The following is a 13,354-nucleotide window of genomic DNA, read 5'->3' on the forward strand; positions in this document are numbered from 1 at the left end:
TGCTGTGAGCTATTTTTTTATCACAAAACGAAAATTTGAAAAATTTTAAACGCAGCGCCAAATGGCGCATATTGTGCAAAATGGATATTTATACATTTACCTAATTCAATTAATTCGCGTTACTGCCTAATTTTATATAAGGAAAACTTTTCCAAGAGTGATTTTAGAAGTAATTTTTCGTATACGCACGCATCCGTTTAAAATAAAAAGAAGTATTTTTATTAACAACAAATGATTACTGTTGCCACCCTAGCTAGCGTACATCAAACGATATCATATGTAACACGTCTTGAGCACGCTGTTTGTCGACGTAAGAATTTGGAACGATTAAGCCAAGCTATCGTCGTTAGCGTACGTCTAAGAATGAAAATTAAAAGGTTAAATTTGAAGTACATGCGCTGTAGTTAAATTTATTATTTATCGTAATAAATAAATAAGAATTTGTACATTCGCCTTCTAAGCTAATAATAATCTTAAATTAATTCTTAAAGATTCAAAAAGGTTTTAAGAATGATGTATGGTGTATCTTTATTGACACTCGAAGGAATTTCTTGAACAATTATATTTATTCGAATTGACAACCGATATTTGAGGGATTTTTTGCGAACAATAAAAAATTCAAACTCGGTCAAACTAAAGAATACTACAAATTTCCCCCCCATTTCGAACAACATTAAAATCTGTATGGATCATTTCTTTGTGTTTTTCTATATATATATTATGGTTATGCAATGTGCGGCAATATCGCTAATGATGTCTAAAAAATATGGCTTGCATAAATTACTGCACCAAAAATTCTATTTGCAAAAAATTGCAACGAAAAAAATTTTAAGTAACTAAATGTATGTGCAAACATGTGTAAAATGCTTTCATAAACAAACTTGAAAATTTTGGGCTCAAATGCTCCTTAAGAGATAATCATTTTACTAATAAGACCTTGTGCACAGGAGCACTAGTAAATTCATAACAACAAAATTTTTGCAATATTTTTTTTAAAATGTTTTTTAAAAATTATTTCTTAGCAATAAGATAGATGGTGGTGCAAATGCTCTCGCAAAAACTATGTATACATATTAATTCTGTAGCACCTTTCGGCTGAATTCCTACATGTTCTGTTTTCCTTTCTAACACAAAGAAGAAAGAGATCTTTAAATATTTTCAGGCATTCGATGATGCGCGTAGGTATCTTTAAAATATTTTTTTAAAAAAAAATTGTCAAAAATCGTCCATTAAATCCTGTAAGGCAACAGACAACGCGCATCAAGTTTCAAGTAACGTTTTGTAAGTTGTTCATGATAGTGTATAAGCAGTACAATTTACAATTTTGTTTACAATTTTTTATAAAGAAACAACATTTAACCACGGTTCAACTTTTATCAGCTATGTGAAAGAAATTATTCAATAGACTCTAACACTGTTTAAAAGGTTCGTGTGAAGTGTCGAAGTTGCTCAGTTCAGCTCAAGAAGCAGTGCAAGAAATACTTCGAAAATTGCAAGAATTCAGAGACGACTATATGCATAGAACGTCATAGGGGGTCCAACCAGGCAAATTCTTGTTGCAGTGTAAAAATTCGTTAGAGTACACATTTGTCGTGATCAATGAGGCTTTATAAGCGCATTGTCCTACAACTAAATGACGCAATATCACAGCGCACTTTCCTTGCTTAGAAATGGCTAATACTTTGTATTTGTCAATATTATTTCAAATCTTAGCTTCAAATTTACTTTTAGATTAAAACCTTGTGATCATGTCAATTATGCAATAGTGACATTTTAAGAAATCGGTTACTATTCTTTTTCTACACATCCAAAATAGTGAAATTAAGTGAATGGCTTTTATGTTTTGGGGTACTATGATAACCTTGATTATGCTTGAAAAAAATTAATTACAGTCGAGCATAAATACCCGTACAACACATAAGCTTTTAAATAGGACGTATGATCGTATATCTCAATTTTCAGTGAATATTCACAAGATTATTTATACGTACGACCCCAAATAGCTCTGTGCCTCGCTGACGTTTATTGGATTCAAAAGACTTATTAATCTTATTTGTGTGGTGGAAGAGTCGACTCAATAAAATAAACTCGGTGTAAATGCTTCTTATTTTAAACGGAAAATGCAATAATTGCGCTTTTCGGTTCTCAACATAATTGAGTTTATCACTTGTCGATCCTGCACCCATGCACCCTCCCCGATTAAGTCCTTGTTATACATAATTATAAATACATATGTATACATACGGATGAGAGGGTACATCATATTTTCGTATGGAAGGAACATCTACATCAAATATAATTGAAAGATCAAAACAATAGTTGTCACAAAATCGCGAGTGTATGAATAGCGAGAAACTCTTTATGCATAAAGATCAGATTTGAACTTCCAACAGTTTAACCCTGATCTAACTTTACCCTTCTTTAAATTATTCAAAAAAATTTCAAAACCCAGCTTCTTCAAAATACTATATATTTTTTTTTTTTTTTTTTATTTCGATCTTTTAGTTTTTCTTTGTTTTCTGCTTTTCCCTTCTTTCTTTATTTTCTCAACTCTACGACACAAATAAAACTACGTTTGACTGTCATCAAGTTGTCAAATCTAAAACAATTTGTTTTACCGAGCAGCAATGTGTGACGAAAAAACAAATCTCTGACAATGCATAGAATGTGTTAACATTAACACATTTGGCAGAGAAGAAATCACACAAGGCTTAGAGAGATGAACATATAAACATATAAAAAAACAAAAAAAATAAGTAAAAAAATCACAGCAAAATATACTCTAAGCACAAAAACGAATTCCCCAATGGTAATCTAGTGAATCCGCATAAGTACGTGTGTATTGGTGAATACAAACGTAGATGAATACTTTATTGTGTTTGTCATACGGTAGACACAAAAATATTATATACAGTGATGAAATCAAATGGTAAGAACAACTTGATAGGATATAAACAAGCGCTACATCTATTGTGTATTGTTTTTCCAGCATAAACATTTGATTACTTTACTTGTGGAATCAAATGGTTTTGTAAGGCTTTGATGATATCTTATGATTTATTTATAAAATTCTTAAGCAATAAATTTAACAGTGCAATGAATGATAGGATTTATATCTATTTACACATATGCATATGTATATGCATATGTAAAATAACTATATAAAAAAACTATATTAAAAAAGATGTTATATATATACATATATTTCGCTTTAATGTCTGCAAACAGAAATAGGGAAAAAAGTTTATTGGTTAAACTCGTCTTTTAAATAAGGGAAATATATAGTCGATTTGGTGGGCTACTACGTGATCTCATTCGTAACGATATTTACAATGTTAGTGAGAGTCGAATATTACTAAATATCCGATTGATACACCAGCAAAGCTGATTTATATTTATTCAGTGTTGAAAGTATTAAGGTATTAATTTTGGGAAAACAAGGAAATGTTTTTATAACGTAAAATACCTTCCAATAAGAAAAGGTCGAATACACAACATAATCTATGTGAAAAATTGTTCTGAAAGAAACCTTGCACTTTTGGATAACAAAGTGCGACTACAGGTTATATTTTCGCAAAATAGTATGTACACCAATATATTCCATGACATAGTGATATGTTTGCAATAACGCCATAATCTCGTCGTTTTGGAAAGAGATGTTGCTTCAAAAGAACGCATAGCTTGTAACATGAATTTATTAGTATATGGAAGATTAATTCCAGATGCAAAATTTAGGCTTAGGTCTTCAAAATGTTCATTCATTTGACCAAAGGAAAGTCTCTTTGGAGTGCTTGAGCAAAAGCAAAATGTTTGTTTCAGATAATGAATTTTTTTCTTATATCCTAGAAGTTCCAAAGCAAAGAAGATATTTATAGTAGGCTTCTTCCCTAACTAATTATAGAAATGGTGTATGAAAGATGCCATATTTGCATAGGAAAGTTGCATATTTTATGGCGAAAAGGCGATTTTTCAAATGAACGCAATTAAGCCGCAAAAGTACTTAAAACCGGCATTTTTAAGCCATTGCTCACAATGTTCCGTAAATTACAGTTTCGAGAATCTACACTTCTAACGTCTCCAATTTTCAACTGATTGAATTTAAATATCAAACGTAGTTTTACTAAAACATATTCTTTCGATTAGTAGATGTAAACAAATCGTATAGCGGCGTTTTATGCTGGACAAAAATATGTTTTTGTACAGCACTTCGATTTATTTATTAAAAAATTTTTTTTTTATTTATTACTAATAATTCATGACATCGCACTCACAAAGAAGCATTAGCCATTACGCCTCCTGATACAAGTTTTGATCGGAATCTGCTGCGGAAACTCCAGTATTCGAACTTTCGCGAATTTCTAGAATTTGAAATTAACAATATGTGAACTTGAATTGGCAAAACTTTTCTTTTAATTTTATCAATTTCAGAAATACAAACAACTGGTAGCCAGATATCTCTTAAACCATCCTATAAAGTCTTACAATACACGGCCGAGCATTTTACAAGCGTTAAATACAAAGCAAAGTTACTACAACGAAAGCGCTTAAACAGCCTAGATTTAAACAATTGTAAACAATTTCATGCAAACACACAAGTTCATTCGATTTTTCCAAAAGCAGGTTAACGGAAAAACTTTTTAATAGCGTACATGAGAAATGACAGATTCACCATTTATTTTTTATTGTTATAGCACATTCAGGTACATTTTTTTTCCATTATTTTCCCCAATGTCAATAATAATAATTTCGATTTATTATTCTTTTTTCTCTATATTTACACTTAATTACATTGACGGCTTGTTACTATTATTATACAAAATCTAAAGCTTTAATCAGTTTGTATATTACAAAGTTCGCGAGGTAAAATGAAAACAAAAAACTGAGGGCTATGGAGAGTGGGAGCCGTAATCTGAAATTGATCTTTCCGCTTTTGAAGTATGTACGAACTTGCTTATAAAAGCAATAATCGCAAGCGTGACTTTTTTTTTAAATTCAAAAATAATTATCTACGTAAATCAATAAACAAAGAAAGAGTATAGTTTTGTATAACAAAGGCAAAGAAATGTTAGACTTGAAAAGATAAGCAATTTCAGCTTTGCCAGTTGTTGTCAATCTGAAGTGATTTCTATCGGAATGAAAAGCGAATAATCAGAATTTTTCAGGACCACGAAATCCATTCGAAATTATTTGAAGCTAGTATTTTACTTTTTCTTAGTATTTTACTTTTTAGTTTTATAGGAACACTATTCAATACCTTCCAAAATATCAATATTTTTATTCACCTGAGGGATAGCTTGCACCTTCCATTAAAAGGTTGATGAAAAGTTGTGGGAGATTATTATGAATTCAGCTATAAGATTATAAATTCTATTAGCTAGGTTTTCAATGTTTCGCGATATGTAAAATGCAAAAAGTGCTATTCCGTGTTGGACGGATGCAAACCCTTTCACGCAAAAATCTAATCGAAGAAATTATAAAAAGCATTTTATAAAAAAAAAACATACCTATAATATATTTCAAAAGTTAAAAATTGTTCTTTATTCAAATTTCTACCAGCTTGCATGCGGCGACTCCTTTCAATTATAATTGTAACACCAAAATCACTCCTGCATGACCATTTTCTAATATTTTTCAATTATAATTTTTTTTTTTCCTTGAATGTCCATATATATATATATATATATATATCCATATATATCCGTATATATGTATTATCTTTGTCACCATCCCAAAAGAAATTGTTGAAGTAATCTCTTTTTTTAGATTATTGAGTAGCATCCTACCTTAGAAAGAACTCTCTATCTGTCTTCCGAATCACTGTTGAAAAATCCACAACTGCTTAGATTTTTCTACTCTGCATTTGGCATATCCATACATTTGGTAAATCCATACATTTTCGCTATAATATACAAATTTATCTCAAATTGACGTTTTTAAACTGTAACGTAATGTTGCACCTAAAACGCTGAAGAAAACCAAAAGAATATCGAAACTTTGATTGCAAGCCGAACTGCATTTGTGTTGCATTGTATTGCATTTATTTTACTCGCCCATGCCCCTAGTTTTCCAGCTTTAGGATCCTTATCAATCCCACCACCATTTTTGACTCGTTATGACATGTTTGACGTTATGACATGTTCACCAAATCTAGATGAGTCGGCACCAAAGAAATCTATATTTTTCAGATGACGTGTGAGGCAATTATGACCTATGTAGAAGCCGATGACGAAACATAGCTTGCGCCTCCGTAGTTCCAGTAGTTTATATGCTATGACGGTATATGTAATTGTTTTCACTTGTCCTTGTCCTGCGTTATGGTTTCAATAGCAATCCGATTTTTTTGCGACTAATGCGATGTCAGCCTGTTAATATAGCTCCCCGGGACGTCGCAGAAACGCTCTGCTGGCTTAAGAGCCAATTCGTTCATTGCCTTCAATACCCGAATAGGTGCACGCAATTGTGCTTGCCCAACTCATTCAAGGTTTGCAGGCACTTCAACACAAGCGTGGATGTTATATATTTTTATCTATTTATCTTATTATTTTTATTAATTTTTATGCAACACAAGAAAAAGTGTCTATAATATTATCTGCCGTTCCAGCGCCTTTGAGCCAGCTTTGCTATCGGAGTGAACTTTGTATCTGCTGATAACCGAAGTTATCTAGTGGTTAATATAAACCAACTTCGTGTATAAAAGCGCCGCTGTTAGCGCTATTAAATATGTACATATTTATATCTATGCATAAAGTGTAAGCAAGAGCAGTTATATTTCGTATTAAACCGTATTTTTTTGAGAGAGAAAAAAGATCTCAATAGACTTAGGGTAAAGAAGTTGTAACATTTCTATTGTTATTTCATGACATTTTTATGTACGCGCACACCGCAGGAGTTTAAATTATCAAATATTTATAATATATATGCTTTGACAGATTCGACTTGATCAGGTCGGTTTGTCTGCCTGCTGGAAATAAGATTTTAGTCACAAAACTATAGCTAGCAACAGCATATTGACTTTTCAGTTTCGCTTTTTATTTGGATAAAATAACGTTGTAAATACATTCTGTAATACTAATAGTTAACTACGTTATTCTTTTCAAGCACCATGTGGAACGCACGTAATACGTTCAAACCTAGGCAGACATTGTTTCTCTTTTTGGTTTGTTCCAGGATTTCTGTTTAATTACTTGTTATAAAGCGTTGGGGAAATAAGGAATTGTCTCGATATAAGTCATATATAATTTCTGCCTTTTCGCTGCGTGAGAGCATATTTTTCGTCCTTTAACATTTAAAATTCATTTTTGGCTTATCGAAAATACGAATCTCGGATCTGAAGCAGACATGTTGGTAGAATTTTTCGGTACTCAAAAATATGTGTTCGGTTTCCAAACCTACGATCGTGGGTCTTTCATGCATGTAAGCAAGCGAATTAATATACACCTATAGAAAATAATCAAGCTCGTCTAAATTGCAAGGTCGTGGTCCTATCCAAATTTGTGTCCATGGAATTCAAGTAAAAAAGACAATCCGACGAGCGATTAAGTTAATATAATTTAAAAATTGCAGAATAAGGTTTGGTAGCTGAACAACGCTGTTCAGTCCTGAGTTTTGAAAAAATTCACGAAAATTTTTACTCTTTTGAAAAAGAAACCTTTAGAGGGATTATAACACTTTAACAATTTAAGACATAAAGAAATTTTTATAAGCGAAAAAAAAAGAGTTAAGTGCGGATTTTAAAATCGAGATCAGCGTCCTGATAGACGATCTAGATTTTGCTCTTCTCCCCTTATCTCTGACTGTTATATATTTTGCTGAAAACAACAAAGTCTATTATGTGAATAGACATTTTCGTCAAAATTGAACAATATGTAAATTATAAAAGAAACAAAAATTTACTTCTTCTATTTTCCACCGTCGAAATTACGTTTTATTTAACATCGCAAGGAAACGAAATAGTGAAAGAAAAATAGTTTTTTTCTTTTTTTTTACTTTCAGTCCTCTGGTCATCAGCTGCAATTGGAGTTTAGTTTATGGTGCATGAAATCGAATTGTCAACAAACAATGTGTACACAGAAAATTTAAAGTGCAGTTTGTTTTCCAAAGCGAAAAATAGGACAAAAAAGAAAGAAATTGTTTACTTGTTTTCTTTAACGGAAACAAATACAGTTTTGCAATTGTTTTTTCTCGTTCTTTCAATCTCTCTCTCTCTCTCTCTCTCTCTCTCTCCCTCTCTCTGTCTCTCTCTCTGTCTCTCTCTCTCTGTGTGTGTGTTGCGAAATACTTTCATTGTTGTCAGACCATCAAAGGGTACTTTCCAGCACGAACATGGTTTCAAGCAAATGAATATTTTAAAACATTACTCACATGGCTTCTGAAGAAAAATATTTATTTGGAAGAGCAAAAACTATTTTTAACGATATATTTTTACGAAGCTAAAAAAAGGCAGCAAAAATTAATAAGTTACGTTAAAACATCCATATGTATAGATATATTTATTCATATTATTGTTGTTTATATGGTTACAATGCTTTGTTTTTTTACTTCTTTTCCCTTTTTAACGAAATGTTTGAAAAATATATGTATACACATGCATAAAAAAATATTAAAAGCAATTGTAAAAGTTATTAATTAAAAAAAAAAAGAGCAGATATTTACAGGTGAGTACGAAGAACGTAAAAAAAATGAATATATTGTATAGTCAAAATGAATATGCAACTAATCCTCAAGTTCGTTGACGGGGCATAGAGGAGCCAGGAGTGTATTAAGCTAAAAGCTTATTTGTTTTAGAAAAGTTTTATGAAAATTAAAAACCTATTTTTACGTATGAGTATGACGGCAGTGTAATGGAAAATCTAGTTCATCTCAGTTCTATACGAAACAAAGTCCTATTAAATTGATGTCGTTTACTTTGACATATACTCGTATATATGCAGCGTATTCTACATGAATGAATTTAAACAAATGAATTCATACATAATTCCTATGAAAACATTTTTAAAAACCGATATGAGTGAGGCCACACTTGGCTAACACGTGATTTTTGATGCTTGTAATGTAACATTTTTTTTTTATATCTTGTGACGCCACTAAATTTAATTCATTTCCAACATTTGAGACTGAAAAAATCATGCATACTACTTGAACGTGAAACTTAATATACTTTAAATATTGACTTTCTAAAGGTATGCTAATAATAATAAATATGTATGCTTCCAACCAATACGTTTTATTCCAACCTTTGTCTATCGTCATGCTTCACTTCCCATATATTTTAGGCTGAATATGAATTCAATGCAGAATTCATGACAGAGGTTTTGAGGCTACCCTTCTAACCGCAGGAAATATCAATGTTCCCGCGAATATTATTTTTAGCACAGAACTAGATCTACTCAAAGATCTTCTATCTCCACCTATGTTCTGTACACTTTCTTGGATAACTAATATAATTGCAACAACTTGTTTATATATCTAAACATAAAACTCAATTATAATAGAGTAACAGTTGAATTGAGTAACTTCAGATTTCTAAGCCGAAGCACGTATATGTATACATCTATTGCACAGGCAACCTCGCAGCTCATGTAAATGCATGTGAAAAAAGAGCGCATTACTAAACCGACGCAGACATTCAAAAGTTTAGCAACCGATAGCAACAAATATATCATAGTAAGTTTAATAGCGACTGAAGCATTGAAGATTACAAGTTAATATAAGGACCGCATTGGCAAGGCAAGCGCATTAAGGAAATTTGATATAACAGTATTTAAAGAATACGATATCAAAATTAACTTATAGATATTCCGTAGACGTGCAAAAGAGCTTAAACGAATTGAAATAACGAATTGACATAACTACACTTTCGTTAGCTGGGTTTTACAAAAATAAAGTACCCACAAGAACGATTAGGAACATTAAAGCTCATCACACTTAACACAGCGCGACGAATCTATATAACTATTTATTAAATTAATCGCGGACACCTTTAGGACATACCTATGTTTTCCTAGAGCACATTTCTTCTTGAGATTAAAATCTTTCCATTGGTTTGGTTTAATACCATTAGACAAAATTAGGACCATAATTATTATTGGTATTTAATGAAACAAAGTTACATTGCTTCGTATTCGAACTAATTATAAATGCAGAGAACAATTTAATAGCAAATAAGAGAACACCTCAATCCTATTTATCTTAACGTTTATATACATTTACACACTATTTTTTATTCAGTGCCAAAAATCCAGTATACAGAAGTTACTAATTACACATGCAAAACATTGTTATTCGAAATAGACGGAAAGTCCTAATAACCTAATAATCAATTGCACACCAACGTAAGCTTAAATTCATTTACAACGTTCCATATTGAAAAGCAAACAGCAAGAAAAGTAAGGGGAGGAACAATCAGACGTTTTAACTTAATAATTAAAATCCCTAATTTAATTTAATATTGTCTTCTTTACCCACAGAAATGGTGACGGCGTCATATCACTCAGATTATAAAAAAAATCATCGATCGACATGCAATTCGAAGTGAGTAGTTCACCTCGTAGTTGGTACGAGCTTGAGGGAACCTTATAAGCCAATAATCACGGATTACTCCTGCCAAAATATGAATATTTAAGTCATTAAGGAAAAACGGGGAATAACACTCTCCAAATAATAAGATTATAACCAAGGAGACACACAACCAAGCAAATTTAAAAAAAAAAACTTTTTGCTTTTTTTGGTAAAAAATCGTTCACTAGTATAGGGGCCTTTAAATTGAAAGAGTTAGTGCTTAATAAAAACCACGAGGAGTTTCCGCTTTATTAACGCTGGCATGGACGTGCAAATTCAATTTAAGATCGAGTATAACCCACCATATGGATAACACTAAAATAGTCAATAGCAATCGGAACCTTTCCACAAAACGTAATTTGTTTGCATTTGCTTAAGTTAACTGATATATTGTTGTATTTATACCAGATGTAAAACTCACTTAGGTCTAGGTAAGTGAAGTTGGCATTCTCCGGTATATTAAATGAGTAGAAAAAAAACTTTACATCATCAGCAAACATAATCATGTTAGAAGATTGTGGCCAAGGTGGTATATCATTAATAAATAAATGAAAAAGTAGAGAACCCTAATAACCTTAGATATAACTTGTAAAGACCGAGATGTATAAGAATTGAATAACACACATTGTGTATCGCCACTTAAATTACCAACCAAATTGCTAGGAAAACCAATACTATTCAACCTATGTTTAAGTAATTCATGGTCGACGCGATCAGAAGCTTTAGAAAAGTGTGTGCAAACGATATCAGTTCGTTTAACCTTCGAGAACCCATTATAAATATTATAAACAAGTAGTAGACATGTCCTTAACAAAGCCGTGTTGAGAGAAAGACAAAACAGACACTAGTCGACACAGGTCGAAGTCTGCTCACTGAAAGATGTTCGAATAATTTATAGTTTTGAATCTTATCTCTGGCACCATGCTAATGAAGGGGAATTAAATAGATTTCCTTCCACAGCTACGCAAAGCATCGTTTCCTAAGACAAGAATTAAATAAGAAAGTTAAAGGAATACGAAAAACATTACCACAAAACCTTAAGATACCAAGCGGGATCCTATCCGGACCCGGCCAAATTAGTGTACAGCAGCTATAGCAGTAAAGACTTCTATATTAGTAAAGGTAAAATTAAGAAAAATCATGTAACCAAACTTACTAAATCCGATAAATAGAGACAGCAGTACGACTTCAAGTTATAATGTAAAAACAGTTTAACATCATTAGCGTAAAAAAATGTTTAACTTTCAATAACTTGGGATTAATTTACTCAAAAGTACTTTCTAAAGTCAGTTTGTACTACATTCCTGCATAAGCGACTAGAGAACGTCTCAAGAACACGATAGGAAATTTTTAAAAGGTTAGCTACGGTTAATCTTACTAGTAGAAAGGCTTGATTAAACCGAGAATTGGATGATTTGTCAGCATAGAGGAACTTTAATTTCAAACCATTTTGGGAGAACACCTAATATGGCGATACCTGCATAGTTCTCAACGAAATGTCTATTTCCACTTTTGCATAGTTAAATAGAGAAACTTCCCTTGCACAACACCGGGAAAACTGCAATCGGCAGAGAAATATTAAAAGTATTTAGTATAACAATGTGAGCAAATGTTTTGAAAAGCCATCAATACCTGGCAACCAATAATACTTTAATGATCTTATAAAGTAGTAAAATGATGTTGGAAGTGTTCGGCGAATAACTTGTAACCATTTAAATATCGGTAAAGAGAATATGCTGGCCTTTCTATTGGTGTTTACAGGTTTATACAAGTGACTTAAGTTTTTGAAATGGAGATATTCTCCTAATAGTGGTTGATCTTATAGAGATATGTTAACCTGTTAGACATTTGTATTTGCAGGTTTATTGAATAGAAACGATAATGATAAGAGTGGTTATCACGGAAACTACTCAATTGAATATTAAAATACAACAATACACATGTAGAAGATGTTGACTCCCGGTTTTCTTCTTTCTAACCTCAAAAAAAAAAAAAAATTGGATACACAATTGCCTTTGTTATCGACGTTTATACTATACATTCATTATATAGAGCGTTGGAAATTTTTCATTTTAGGAACGAGTTTGATATGTATTTCTACCATGTTTTTCCTTCGTCCATTCTACTTTGAAATATGTTTAAATGTGTGTGTGTGTCAGCATATTTTCACTAAAATTTAAATTCTTCAAATTTATATTAAAAAAATTAAGATTTGTTAACATTCAATGCCTTTTGCTGCTTGAATCTTTTTAGCATACCTCTGAATATCTCGATAATCACTAGAGAATTTACCTTTGAATCTTCATTGATCGAATTAGTGAGAACGATAAACGCGAAAAGGATGCCTTTAAAGCTTTAATTTCGAAGCAATTTTTTTTATGTCTAATCTGTCACCTGCATCAGACAATTAATTTAATAGCTTTGAACGTTGCTATTAACATTGCGGCTCTGTACTTAAAATTTTTACATTGGTTTTAAGTGATCCAAAGCGCCTCAAGCATCATCAATACTGGATTCGATTTGGAATGTTCAAGAAGATAAAATAAAAATGCGAAACACATTACGGAATAATAATAATTGAAATCGGTTCTATGTTTATTAATCACTCATTTCAACGTTTCACGATATTTACAATGAAAAGATTACTTTAGTAATCAATTATCCTCAAGGTACCTGTCCTCAACAATATGCGCGAAAAGCGTCGTTTTATAAATAGCATAAAGTGTTTAAAGAAGCCATAGAAAAACTAAAGATAACTGATGACCTGAAAATTCATCCCATGAATTTAAAAAAGTTA

General features: G+C 31.7%; 1 protein-coding gene across 2 annotated transcripts in view; it reads right to left on the reverse strand.

Moving 5' to 3' along the window:
- LOC119640274 (lachesin) overlaps positions 1-13,354 on the reverse strand; it is a 160,868-nt gene that overhangs the window by 109,257 nt on the left and 38,257 nt on the right. Inside the window, exon 1 of one of the 2 annotated variants that reach the window (XM_038038184.1) lies at positions 4,272-4,298. The exons of the other annotated variant lie outside the window; for it this stretch is intronic. Coding sequence (XP_037894112.1) covers positions 4,272-4,281 — 10 coding nt within the window. The 5' untranslated portion in view covers positions 4,282-4,298. Of the gene's footprint in view, positions 1-4,271; positions 4,299-13,354 lie in introns of those variants that run through there. 2 annotated transcript variants of the gene reach the window in all.

This window comes from Glossina fuscipes, unplaced genomic scaffold (assembly GCF_014805625.2).
Source record: "Glossina fuscipes isolate IAEA_lab_2018 unplaced genomic scaffold, Yale_Gfus_2 116, whole genome shotgun sequence".
NCBI lineage: Eukaryota > Metazoa > Arthropoda > Insecta > Diptera > Glossinidae > Glossina > Glossina fuscipes.